Source organism: Sapajus apella, unplaced genomic scaffold (assembly GCF_009761245.1).
Source record: "Sapajus apella isolate SASKATOON/1434 unplaced genomic scaffold, GSC_monkey_1.0 scaffold171, whole genome shotgun sequence".
In the NCBI taxonomy this organism is placed as follows: domain Eukaryota; kingdom Metazoa; phylum Chordata; class Mammalia; order Primates; family Cebidae; genus Sapajus; species Sapajus apella.
This window is the reverse complement of record NW_022437111.1, coordinates 1674833-1689372: the sequence shown is the minus strand read 5'-3', so window position 1 is coordinate 1689372 and position 14540 is coordinate 1674833. Positions and strand designations below refer to the sequence as shown.

The following is a 14540-nucleotide window of genomic DNA, read 5'->3' as shown; positions in this document are numbered from 1 at the left end:
TTTAGGCAAGAATATGCATGCTAAATCTAAACAGAGTGATTGCCTACTAAAATTAAAAATTTGAGTAAGATATAGATCTCCCATAGCATAAAAACCAAGATATCCAAGATACAATAGAAAATTGCCTGTCGTGGCCAGGTTCGGTGGCTTACATCTGTAATCCCAGCACTTTGGGAGGCCAAGGTGAGCAGATCAATTGAGGTAGGAGTTTGAGACCAACCTGGCCAACATGGTGAAAGCCCATCTCTCTAAAATACAAAAATTAGCTGAGTGTGGTGGTGAGTGCCTGTAATTCCAGCTACTCGGGAGGCTGAAGCAGGAAAATCGCTTGAATCCAGGAGGTGGAGGTTGCAGTGAGCCGAGATCATGACTCCAGCCTGGGAAAAAGAAAAAGACCCAACCTAAAAAAAAAAAAAAAAAAAAAAAAGAAACAAAAGAAAATGACCTGTCGTACCATAATTTGTGATTCAGGAGAATCACATGAATGAGAAAAGATAATCAACTGATACCAACACCAAGATGAATCAAATGTTAGAATTATCTGACAGTGATCTTTAAATTACTATCATGAATATGGTTCAGTTATAAATTCCCTTTAAATTAATTTAAAAAAACATAGAAAATCACATTAGAGAAATAGAATTTTTAATTATGAATCAAATGGAAATTATAGAACTGATAAATAGAATAACAACAAAAGTACTCACTGGATAGGCTCATTGCTAGGGAGTGGATAGAATCAGTTTACTTGAGGATGTATATTATCCCCTCAACCTGAAAATAGAAAATAGACTGAAACAAGATGCGCATATCCCCAAGAATCTGTAGAAAAATGACAAAATTTCCAATATTTGTGTCATTGGAGTCTCAAAGAAGAGGGAGAGCAGGTTTAAAAGAGCATTTAAAGAAATATGCACAAAAACTTCCCAAGTTTTATGAAAGACATAAACCCACAGATGTGAAAACCTGAACAAACCCCAAATAGGATAAACCCCGAGAAACTGATACCAAGGTACATCATAATGAAACACCTGAAAACTAAAGGCAAAGAGAAAAGTGTTGAAATCAAGAAAGAAATGACATATTACCTATGAAAGAATACCATTCAGTTAACATCAGATTTCTCATCTGAAGCCATGGAGCCCAGAAGAAAGTGGCATAATATTTTTCAAGTGCTAAAAGAAATAAAAATGTTAAGCATGAATTCTGTATCTACCAAAATGATTCTTCAGTAATGAGGGGCAAATAGTCTGCTTCAGAAAGGAAAACTGAAAGAATTTGTTCCTAGGAAACTATCCTTAATTATTGGATGTATAAGGTCATTCAGACAGAAGAGAAACGTTAATTGAGAGTATCAGGAAGACAGAAACAACAACAGAAAGAGCAAATTTATCAATAAGTATAATTGATTATGATTTTCCTCATGACTTTTCTAAATCATATGTGATAACTGAAACAAAAATGATAATACCTTCTGATACTCAAAATAATATTTCAAAGTGGACCTACATGGATATGAGGTTTACTTGAAATGGTAATGCATTGACAAGTCAGGCATATATATTGAAAAACCCAAAGCAACCACTAAGAAAAATATACAAAATGACACATTTTAAAACTCTGTAAGTTAATTGAGATAGCATTCTAAAATGGTTCAAGTAACCCACAGAAAGGCAAGATGAGAGAAACAGAGAAATGAAATACAGAGGAAGCAAACAGAAAACAAATAACAAATTGACACACTTAAGCCCGAACATATATCAATAATTACTTTAAATATATGTTGTCTAAGCCAGTTAAAAGGCAAATGTTAGCAGACTGTATAAAAAGCACACTCAACTATATGCTGTTTATAAGACACTAATGAAATATGTAGCTTGAAAGTAAAAGTATAGAAAATATATACCATGTAAACATTAATTTTAAAAAGCACATGTGGCTGTATTCATACCAGATAAAGTTGACTTAAAAGCAAAATGGGCCAGACACAGTATCTCACACATGTAATCCCAGCACTTTGGGAGGCCAAGACAGGCAGATCACCTGAGGTCAGGAGTTTGTGACCAGCCTGGACAACATGGTGAAACCCCGTCTCTACTAAAAATACAAATATTAGCCAGGTGTGGTGGGGCGCACCTATAATCCCAGCTACTCAGGAGGCTGAGGCAGGAGAATCTCTTGATCCTGCGAGGCAGAGGTTGCAGTGAGCTGAGATCATGCCACTGCACTCCAGCATGGGTGGCAGAGAGTAAAACTTATATTTTTGCTCCGATCTCCATGGGAGTTCGGAAAAATCACAAAATAAATTACTACAAAGAGGTACATTAATAATGATTAAAGGGGCCAGGCGTAGTGGCTCACGCCTGTAATCCCAGCACTTTGGGAAGCCAAGGCAGGCGGATCACGAGGTTAAGAGATGGAGACCATCCTGCCCAACATGATGAAACCCCATCTTTACTAAAAATACAAAAATTAGCTGGGTGTGTGGTGTGTCCCTGTAGACCTAGCTACTCAGGAGGTTGAAGCAGGAAAATTGCTTGAACCCAGGAGGCAGAGGTCGCAGTGAGCTGAGATTGCGCCACTGCAGTCCAGCCTGGCAACAGAATGAGACTCAGTCTCTAATAATAATAATGATTAAAGGACTAATTTACCAGGAAGACATAAATATGTATATATCTATCAACTGAACTGAGAAAAACATGAAGTGAAAACTGATAAAACTGAAAAGAGAAATTTGCAAATCCACAGTTATGCCTGGATATTTCAACACTCTGCTCTCGGCAACTAATAGAACTATTAGACAGAAAATCAACAAAGTTATAGGAAATCTGAACAACATAATCAACCATCAGGATGTAATTGACAGATATATAACTTGCCACATAACAGCAGAATACCTATTTTGTTTCAAGTGCCCATGGAATATTTACTAAGACCATATCCTGAGCCATAAAACAAATCTTAATAAATTTATAGAAACTGAAGTCATATAGACTATTTATCTGACCATAATGAATTCAAACTAAAAATCAGTAACAGACAACGGGAAAAATCTCTAAACACTTGAAAATTAAACAACGCATTTCTAAAGGATCCATGGGTTAAAGAAGAATCATCAAAGGAAATTAAAATACATGCAACTAAATGTATTAAGTAAACACAACATGCCAAAATATGTGGAATGTAACTAAAGAAGTTCTGAGAGGGAAATTTATCTTACTAAATGCTTATCCGAGAAGCGAGGAAAGTTACCATATCAATTAATTTTAGGAAACTGGAAAAAGAAAAGTAGATTAAACCCAAAGCAAGCAAAAAGAGACAAATAATGAAAATAAGAAGTGGCATCAATTAAATTGAAAACAATAGAGAAAATTAATGAAACAAAAAGGCAGCCATCAGAAAAAACTGTTGATAAACTTCTAGTAAGATTGATAAAAATGAAAAGACAGAAGGCACAAATTACTAATATCCGGAATGTAAAGTACAAGTTTTATCTATAATCAGGAAAGTAATTAATTTACTACAGATCCAGTAGCCAATAAATATATTATAAAGAAATGGTAAGCTGGGTGTGGTGGTTCACTCCTGTAACCCCAACACTTTGGGAGGCCAAAGCAAGAGGATTGTTTGAGCCCAGGAATTTGAGACAAGCCTAGGCAACACAGTGAGACTCTGTCTACATAAAAAAGAAAAAAATTTTTTTAGATTAGTCAGGTGTGGTGGTGTGCACCTGAGTAGTCCCAGCTACTCAAGAGGCTGAAACAGGAGAATCGCTTGAACCCAGGAGAAGGAGGTTGCAGTGAGCCATGATTGTGTCACTGCCCTCCAGCCTGGGTGACAGAGCAAGACCCTATCTAAAAAGAAAAGAAATGTTATAACTTTTTGCTCATAAATTTGAGAATTTAGAGGAAATGGACTTGTTTCTCAAAAGCTAAAAACTGCCAGAACTGAACCAAGGTGATGTAAGCAATCTGAATAGTTCTATCAACATTAAGTAAATTAAATTAGTAATTTAAAAGCACCCCAGAAAGAAATAACCAGACCTCTAGAAGTCTACCAAACATTTAAAGAGAATTAACACTGACATTAAGTAATCTCTTCTGGAAAATGGAAATGGAAGGACTATTTCTAAGCTATTTATGAGGCCAATATTACCCCCAATACCCAAACCAGATAAAGACAGTACAAGAAAAGGAAAACTATGAACTAGTATCTTTTTTTTTTTTTTTTTTTTTTGAGATGGAGTCTTGCTTTGTCGCCCAGGCTGGAATGCAATGGCAGATCTCCATTCACTGCAACCTTCACCTCCTGGGTTCAAGTGATTCTCCTGCCTCAGCCTCCCATTGGGACTACAGGCGCGTGCCACCATGCCCGGCTAATTTTTATATTTTTAGTAGAGAGAGTGTTTCACCATGTTAGTCAGGTTGGTCTGGAACTCCTGACCTCAAGCGATCCGCCCGCCTTGGCCTCCCAAAGTGCTGGGATTACAGGCGTGAGCCACTGTGCCTGGCCTGAACTAGTATCTTTTATGAACTTAAACTCAAAAATTGTCAGTTAAATATTGGGATATTGAATCCAACATTGTATAAAAATAATTATACAACATGAACAAGACAACATTCTTATTCTCACATTATATTTGGGAGTATGGATGAGGGTGAGAGGGAGGGTGGGGAAGACACAAGCAGTAAACAAATAAATATCCAAATGAATTTCAGAAATAAGAGTCTTGAAGATAATTAAACAAGGCAATGGGGGTTGCAGAATGGAGGAAGGAACTTTTTGAAAAGGTTACATTTAAACTGACTCAAGAAGGAGCCAGACTTTCAGAGATCTGGAATCTCCTCGAGACACCATAGTGAAATGAAAAGCCTAGCTACAGACTTGGGGGAAGAAATATTCACAAATGCGTATGTCTAACAAAGGGCTCATAGCCAGAAGAATTAGCTATAAAGAATTCTTTCAAATAAATAAGAAAAAGACAATCAAATATAAAAATGGACAAAAGACTTGAACAGGCTTTACATAAAAGGTGATATTCAAATGGCCAGTAAGCATATGAGAAAAACACTGCTTCATATCGTCAGAGAAATTAAAACTACAGGAAGATACCATTGTACACCCATCAGACTCACTATACCAAGTGTGTGTGTGTGCGCCATAGTAAGGGAAGATATGAAGCACCTGTGACTCAAACATTGCTGGTTGGAATGTGAAACCAGTTTGAAAACTGGGAGTTTTTAATGAAATTAAACCTATGCCTGTTATGACTCGAAAATTTCTCTCCTAACTTTCTACCTAAGAGAAATGTGTATATAAGTTCAAAAAGACCTGTAGAGGAATTTTCATAACAACTTTCTTCATAATATCCAAAACTGAAAACAACCCAAATATCCATAAATAGAAAATAGGTGCCTAACTTGTGGTATATCTATACAATATAATATCATAGCAGCAGAGAAGAATAGGCTGCAGATTAATTCAGTAACATGAATAAATATAAAAAACATTATGTTGAAAGAAGGCAGACCAAAAAGTACATGCTGAGTTAATCTATTTATGTGAAATTCAAGAATAGATAAAAATCTTTGGTAATAGAAGTCAAAATGGTGAGTAGTGACTAGAAAAGAGCATAGGAGAATATTCATGGGGATGGAAATAGTCTATATCTTGATCTCAGTGGTAGTTATACAAGTTTTATATATGCTAAAATTTAGCTATACATTTTACTTTATGGAAATTATGTATTAAACAAGTAAACCAAAGATCTGGGTGAAGAATATACCAGGCAGAGGAAATAGCTAGTACAAAGAACATAGGATGGAAATGAATTTAATGTGGTCAAATAATAGAAAGAAAGCCAGTGTGTCTATAATAGGGAGAATAGGGCTAAAAATTATCAGTTAACTTAATGTAGCAGTATACTAAGATGATATCAAATGGCAGTGTATTAACTGAGTGTATTATTCACCTAGAATTTTTGGTTTAAAAATTTTGTTCAACTATTTGACATTTGTATCATAAAGGAAAATATTGACTTGAAAGTTAGTAGACTTGGTTCCACCCACAAATAACCGACAACTTTTGGCTTTCTGGACCTTCATTCCCTCATTTATAAAATTATGAAGTTGTTCTAAATGGTAGCTGAAGACCTTCCCAACTATAGTTTTTTGTGTGTCTTAAAAATAACTTGAAAAACACCAAGCAAAAGAATACATCATTATTATTCTTTTATCTATAGAAATATTTATAGCCAAAGTTGTGATGAGAACTGGCTTTTCAAAACTACTTAGAATATTTTAAATCCTCATTAAGGGAGCAGGGGAGAAACTTATAGATGCTTCATCAAAATGTTCTCTAGGAAAACCAAGAAAAAAGAATGAAGTTCATCTGTTACATTATCACATTACATTACATGTATTTAAAGGAATAAAAAATAATTAAAGACAGTTTCTACCAAAATAGATTTTAATTTTTATAGTTTTTCACAATATTTACTTTGTATTTGAGTTACCTGTATATTTAAGTACAATGGTTTAAATAAATGTGGAGTTTAGTTTTAGATCTTGTCTATCTCTTTTAGTTTCTGTAATCCAATCATAGAAGTAAGGCTTGATGGTAGAAGAGTTTTGTTTTTCTAATAAAATGCTTTTTAAGTACTATAAATGTAGGTTTGATTTTAGTTATTCATCAACAGTTTCTTAAAAACTAATACATTCAATTTTTATTATATTTATTAACATTTTTTATTTAACCTATCTATTCATTTCTGTCTTATTTTCAGAACTGAAGGCAGAAGCTAGTCTAATGGACCAGATGAGTAGTTGTGATAGCTCATCAGATTCCAAAAGTTCACCATCTTCAAGTAGTGAGGATAGTTCTAGTGACTCAGAAGATGAAGAATGCAAATCCTCTACTTCTGATACAGGGAATTGTGTCTCAGGACATCCTACCATGACACATTACAGGATTCCTGATATAGATGACAGTCATAATAGATTTCGAGACAACAGTGGCCTTCTGATGAATACTTTGAGTAAGTATATATAAACACAGACAATTGGAAAAGTAAGAATTTATAGTGGAGCCGTATTGACTGTGACCTAAAATTTGGATAAAGAAAAAGATTCCTATTTTATGCATTTGATATTGTTAACAATTACCTTTTTATTGAATTATGGTTTTCTTTTGACTCTGTGACATGACGCCTTCTTGGTTTTTCTCCCACCTCTCTAGATATTTTTCTCTCATTTTCTCTCATTCCTTGGCAAGTTTATAATCTTCTGCTCAGTCATTAAAGTTGGAATTTCGCAAGGCTTTCTTTTGAGTTCTTTTTTTCTCTTTGTTCTACACTTTTTCCTTAGATAATCTCCTCCATGTTTTTATTGCAGTCAGTACTTATGTGTAGATAACTTGCAAATTTATATCTCTGATTCAAACCTCTAGGCTTTAGACACATGTTTAACATCATCTCCCATCATCTCATCTCCTTCAAATTTACTTTGTCCAAAACCAACTCATAATCAATCTTTGGCTGCCTCTGTTACCTCTTAGTGAAGGTAGAATACATTTAATTCTGCAAATCAGAAGTCTAATTGTTTTCAATGGGTGAGTTTCTTCCTCTTTACAGTGTAGCCACTCCTTTGTCAAGTCCTATTGGTTTTACCTCCTACATATTTCTCAAAGTCATCTGCTTCTCTCCATCTCCACCACTATCACAGTAGTTCAACCTATTACTTCTGGCCTTATCTACTACAGTGACCTAACTGGTTCACCCCTTTATCTAGTCAAGCCCATTTTTGATCCATTGTGTACATTGTAGCCATACTGATTTTCTTCACAATTCAAATGCAATTTGTCATCTCTTCTGCTTTAACCTTTTCAATGGCTTGTAATTTCTTTTAATATAGAGGCAAAACACCTTAACATAATGGTCTTGATTTTTCTTTTCTAGCAACATGTGCTTTCTTTTTGCCACTATACTCAAATACTTTGACTCACATCAGGACCCTTATACATCCTGTCTATTCAGCCAGAAACACTTTGTTCTTTTCATGTAGTTAATTTTTTCTCCTTAGATTATAGTTCAAAGTTACTTTCTCAAGGAAGTCTTCTTAACCTTTCCAACAAAGTCCTATCCTCTTTTTCATAGACCTTTAGAATATCATATATATCTACTTTATATCAATTGTGACAATTATAAATTTACATTAAATTGTGTGATTTGTTCTCTTTCTCTAGAGTATAATGTTCCATGAGAACAGGGGCCTTGTTTGTTTTTGCTTATCACTGAATTCTAACACTTAGCATGGGGTACTTGACACATAGTAGATGCTCAGTCAATACTTTTTAATAAAGGCATGCAGTTTGGTATTACCTGGGGAGAATGGAATTTCCTGTATATTTAGAATTAATCTCATTATGTTCATTAATAGTGAGAAAAAGTAAGCAGCTAGGAAAGACTGACTAGCTCTAGCCTAATAATAGAACTAAAGAAGGAAGAAGCCAAGACTGAGAGGCAGAGAATTGATAAAACTATGGGTTAATTAGGGACCAGCAAAGATATTTTGAATTTAGTGTTATTCTTGACTTGGGAGGTAATACTGGAACATCTGATTGTTTGAATGGCCTAGGGAACATGGAGAAAACTCAACTTGGTTGTACTATATGAGAATCTGAGTAAAAGCTAGGAAAAATTTTCAAGAAATTACTAAGTTCTATAGTAAATTGAGCACATGTCTGGGAGTCAGCATATCTGTATTACATTCCTGACTTCCTTATTACTTATTATTTATATAACTAATAAAAGTACACTTAACTTTCTTGTAGCTTCAGTTTCTTCATTGAAAGTGGAGGTCACACTGCCTTATAGAACTTTGGAGAGGTTCAAGATATTTTATATTTTATAATTTCTTTTTAAATCTAGAATAGCAGCAAATCACACTGCCATGTGTTTACCTATACAACAATCTTGCATGTTCTTCACATGTACCCCAAAACCTAAAATGCAATAAAAAAAAATCTAGAATTGTTTTCTAGTAAAACAGGGCACAGTGAATTTACATTTTTAAAATCCCTTCTGTGCCAAACAAATGGGAACAATTGGTAAAGTATTAAAAGATAAAACCCAGACATGGCGAGGATCAAATGTAAGCTAAACATCTCCATAGAGAAGAACTAGACTATAAACACAAAACAGTGGGTGTAGTGGAGCTGAAGCCATTGGATCTGAGTTCAAAAGAAGGTGATAGTGGCAAGGATCTTGGAACTTTCTGGGAAAGGTATGATAATATAATCACAACTTTTAGGGAAACTTTTAGGGAAATAATCAGAACTTTCAGGGAAAGGTATAATAATATAATTAGAACTTTCAATAGTTTAAAAGTTGTGATTCAGTGAAACTGAGTTATACTTTCTATTTGAAGCTAGAGAATGTATGTCTTTGGGGGGTAGTGGGGAAAGGGAGAGAGCATTGATAGAGGTGGGGCTAAATAATGAAAGGAGATTGGAATAAATAGCCAAATAATAAAAGGAGATTGAAAGAAATGGCCATTTACATGTTGACTGAGGCTACTGCGTTTTCGAAGTTGTGGGCTTAGGGTCTGTAGATCCTTGCTATCCATTGACTCCTGGAAGGGATCTAGCAGGATCCCTTCTGCAGGGGATAACAGTCTCCAAATATAATCATGAAACCTGTTTCTGGTAATGGAGCTTAGAGGACTAGGTGGAAGGAACTACAAAACTCTGTCAGAGTGATGTGAGGATAGAGAAAAACAGAAATTTTCCACTCAAAATGAGCAAACATAATTCCAAAACAGAAGAAAAAAGTCTAATGCTAAGAAAGTCAGCCAACAGAATTAACAGAGCAGGGATTCTTTCCAAATGAAAATCTTTTTACAGAGCAGTTAAGACAGAGACAATTAAATAAGTATGCTGAAAACACTCAAAGAGATAAATGACGATACAGCTTTAAAAAGAATTATAAAACAAAGCCAGGAAGAAATGAAACAAAATCTAATCGATTATAAAAAGAATAAATTAGACTGGTCATTGAATTTTTTTAAAAGCTGGTAAATGAGAAAAACTGTAGACTGGACACAGTTGAAGAATAAATTTGTGAAATGGAAGATAATGTTGAGGAACTGTCCCAGAACACAATATGAGAGAGACAGAAAAATAAAATGGGAGACCAGCTTAGATAAAAAAGACTGAGAATACTAAACATTACACAATAGGAAGTCCAAGAAAGAATGGAGGAGATAGTATAAAAACTTAATTCTGAGAAATTTCCAGAAATTAAGAAACCCATGAATTTTTACTTCATCTAATAAGCAGGATAAATAAAAAGAAATCTAGTCCTCAAAGCATGCTAGGGAAACTACGGAACATCAAGGATGAAATAACCTTAAAAACTACAGAGAAGAAGACAAACTACAAAAGAATAGGCTGACAGCAGATACTCTTAGCTAGATGGTTAAGCCAAAAGATAGTGGGGGAAATATCTTTAAAGTATTGAAGGAAAATATTTCTGGCTATAATTTTATACCCAAACAAAGTGTCTTTCAAGAGTAAAATAATTTTCAGGCACATGAAAACAGCTTATTGTCTATAGAATTTAGCAAATGTATTCACAGACATATAGATAGATAGATAGATAGATAGATAGATAGATGTATATAATATTTATATACTTCAGCAGAAAGTGAAAACAGAGGGAAAGTGTGGAATATGAGAAACAGTAGTGAGCAAAGAAATAGATGAAATATCAGGAAATTTGATTACCCTTTGACTATAAAGATGACAAGTATGTTTTGGATGTTTGTACATTTGGAAATTTTTTTAAAGATTAAAGCTAAAACTCTAAACAATAGTTGCTGAGTGTATTCAATCAGTAATTTAAGTATGTTAAGATCCATCTCATGTTAGGAGGATAGAAACACTGAATAGTTATTGACTTTATTAGATAAATTTGTAGTTAATTATGTATCCTAAAACATGTCAGCTTTTTTTTTATTGTGGATTAGTTAAAAAATACAAGAATTTTTTAACCATTATAATTTACTACCTAAGTGTTTTCATTCAGTCCCTTAGCTTCAGATAAACCTGTACGATCAGTGACTCTCAAATCTTTATTTCCAGCTCCAGTCACTAGCTTTAGCTCCAGACTTGTATATTCAACTGCCAGTACATATGTACTTGGGTATTTACTAGGTATCTCAGATTTACCACATGAAAATTGAACTTGTGATTTTCTTCTACAACCATGGTCCTCTGGTGTTACTCATCTCAGTAACTGATAACTCAGTGAATGATTTATCTAGTTGTTCAAAACAGAAACCTTGGGGCCATTCTTCACTTCTTTCTCTGGTACCCTAAATTCAATGTTTTAATTAGTCCTATAAACTCTATCTTCAAAGTATATCTGACCGCTTAGCATCACCTCCCCTGGACTACTTGAGTCAAAGCAAACCTTATTTCTTACATGAGAAACTGGATTAGACTTACAACTGCTCTCTTGTTTCTGTGTTACTTCCATACCCTGGTGGAATTTACTGATCTACAATCAGCTTTAAGTTAGTTGCCTGCTTAAAATTTTCTCATGAATTCTCATTACATTTTCAAACAAATCTAAAGTTTTTACTGTGATCTTCTGGATATCTTTCTGATCTCATTTACTACCATTATCTTCCTTATTAATGCCATTCCGGCTACGTGGCCTTCTTGCAAGTCCGAGAATGCAAGTATGTTCTTCCCTTGGGGCATTTGTACTTCTGTTCTTTTAGCCTGGTCACTTCACCTCCACTCTCTGCATTTTTTATTACTTTTTTCCTATATTTGGATCTTTGATCAAAAGTCACCCCTCAAAAAGGCCTTCAAAACTACCCTATCTAAAATAGCACCTGCCATCACTATCTCCATATCCATTTTCATTTTTTCATAGCACTTACCCCTACTTGGCATTATGTTATATATGTTTATTTGTTTACTGTCTGTCTCCCCCACTGAACTGTAAGCTCCATGACTGTAAGTACGTAGATGAATTACAAAAGGAATAAATGGTGAGTTATTCTTTTTTCTTTTTTTTTTTAAATAGAGACAGGGTTTCTGTTGGCCAGGCTAGTCTTGAACTCCTGACCTCAGGTGATACTCCTGCCTCAACCTCCCAAAGAGCTGGGATAACAGGCGTGAGCTACCACAGCCAGCCAATGCGTTATTATTGACATGTATTACTTAATTATTTTGACTCTATTTTAAGTAAAAAAAAACAAAAACAAAAACATTTTTTTCACTCTTCAAAATATATAGTCTGATCTTATAAACATTTTCCTCATTTCCTGATTTAATTAAATCAGTGATGTAAAAAAAGAGTGATGGGGGTATGGAAAAAACACTAAAATAGATAGCCAGGAAATACTAAAACTGCTGAAGTTTGATGGTATATTTTTTCTTTACACACAGTATCAATTATTTGAGTAACTAACTGTGTCACTGAATTACAGAATAATCAAAGTGTTAGCGAAACAGAATCACACTTGGGGGCTATATTTTGTGTAAAATTTGTTATGCAAACATAAATATTATATATTTAATTACTACAGTTTTGTTATTTCTTTTTATTTTAGGAAATGATTTGCAGCTGAGTGAATCAGGAAGTGACAGTGATGACTGAAGAAATGTTTAGCTATAAATAAAAATTTACACAGCAGGTATAATTTATTTCGTATTAAGAATAAAAATTCCTGGCCGGGCGGGGTGGCTCAAGCCTGTAATCCCAGCACTTTGGGAGGCCGAGGCGGGTGGATCACGAGGTCAAGAGATCGAGACCATCCTGGTCAACATGGTGAAACCCCGTCTCTACTAAAAATACAAAAAATGAGCTGGGCATGGTGGTGCGTGCCTGTAATCCCAGCGACTCAGGAGGCTGGGGCAGGAGAATTGCCTGAACCTGGGAGGCGGAGGTTGCGGTGAGCCGAGATCGCGCCATTGCACTCCAGCCTGGGTAACAAGAGCGAAACTCCGTCTCAAAAAAAAAAAAAAAAAAGAATAAAAATTCCTAAGACCGAGGGAAATATGTCTTTTTTCCTTTTTCTTTTCTTTTCTTTCTTTTTTTTTTTTTTAAAGACGGGGTTTCACCATGTTGATCAGGCTGGTCTTAAACTCCCAACCTCAGGTGATCCACCCACCTTGGCCTCCAAAGTGCTCGGATTACAGGCATGAGCCACCACACCCGGCCCGGGAAATATGTCTTAACTTTTGATGAGAAAAGAAATTAAATTTGATTCAGAAATTTCAGTTGGTGTTATTTATTTATTTGTTTATTAGACATTGTCTTGCTTTGTCGCCCAGACTGGAGTGCAGCTGGGGACTCCTACCTTAGCTTCCCATAGGTGAGATTGTAGGCATGCACCACCATGCCGAGGTAATTATTTGGGGGGAGGGGAGTAGAGATGGGGTCTTGACGTGTTGCCCAGGCTGCTCTCAAGGTCCTGGGGTCAAGCAGTCTTCCTGGCTTGGCTTCCCAAAGTGCTAGGATTTTAGATTTGAGCCACTGAGCTTGGTCTGATGTTATATTTTTAACCTCTTGCAGGTTAGGTAACTTGTTCCACATAGTATTAGTTAAGTGGCAGATCAGGTGTTTTAGAGTCTAAGTTTAGTGTTCTGTTTTACCAAATTGCTGTCTCCAGTTGTCAAATAGCAAAACTATTGATTTCTAATAAATGTCCATGGTTTTATGGTTTTAATTTTATAATTTTGTATCTCCAAGCCTTTTTTTTTTGAGATAGGGTCTTACTCTGTTGCTCAAACTGAAGTACTGTGGTGTGATCATAGCTCACTGCAGCCTCAAGCTCCTTGGTCTCAAGTGATCCTCCTGCCTCCAGAGTGGCTATGGCTAGGCACCCCACCATGCCCAGCTAATTTCCTTTTTTTTTATTTTTTATTTTTTTTAGTAGAGACAGGGGACAGGGTCATAAAGCTTTCATCTCAGGCTTCCTGTCTGAGCGTTTTCTATCTGATATTCCTTAAATTATGGCTCAAAATACTTTAATTTTTGATACAATTAAGCTATAATTCAGGAGAAAGATTAAGTTAAATAATTATTTTAATGTAACAACTGTTCTGTTATCTCTTGCAATATTTTTCATCAATTTATTTTGCTTTTGAGAGAAATAAGCAACTAAGTGTTAAGGGGATAAATAATATTTATATGTATAATAAAATATCTTTTAACTGGCAGAATGATAGATGTAGGAATGATAGAAAACCACTGACCAGTAGGTTCTTTTTTTTCTTTTGAGGCCCCATTGTTAGAACATTTCTTTATATATATAAAACCTTATGTATCTATATTTATATATTGTATATATAACTTTATATACATATTTATATATATCATATATATTTATATATTTTTTATTTATATATCTATAAAATATAAAGTAATTATATATATAAACTGCTATAAAATATAATTTTATATATATAAAACTTTATATTTTACAGCAGTTTTAAGTTCATAGCAAAGTTGAGAAGGTCCTATT

At 34.7% G+C, this 14540-nt stretch overlaps 1 protein-coding gene and 1 long non-coding RNA gene across 7 annotated transcripts in view; one reads left to right on the top strand and one right to left on the bottom strand.

Moving 5' to 3' along the window:
- The window catches only part of EAF2 (ELL associated factor 2), a 37577-nt gene extending 23895 nt beyond the window's left edge, over window positions 1-13682 (top strand). For 4 of the 6 annotated variants that reach the window (XR_004265302.1, XR_004265305.1, XR_004265304.1 and 1 more), the window contains 4 exons: window positions 6785-7036; window positions 12624-12736; window positions 13051-13069; window positions 13241-13682. Coding sequence is in view for 2 of the 6 variants with exons in the window: in XM_032267697.1 (XP_032123588.1) it covers window positions 6785-7036; window positions 12624-12670 (299 nt within the window). In the remaining 4 variants the exon portion in view is untranslated. Of the gene's footprint in view, window positions 1-6784; window positions 7037-12623; window positions 12743-13050; window positions 13070-13240 lie in introns of those variants that run through there. The other 2 variants (XM_032267697.1, XM_032267698.1) reach the window with 1 other exon arrangement.
- Window positions 90-1175, bottom strand: LOC116542652. Its single transcript, XR_004265308.1, has 3 exons — window positions 1089-1175; window positions 708-774; window positions 90-248 (listed from the first exon to the last, which is right to left on the bottom strand). It is a non-coding gene; the product is annotated as an uncharacterized LOC116542652 (long non-coding RNA).
- Window positions 13683-14540: the final 858 nt, after the last annotated feature.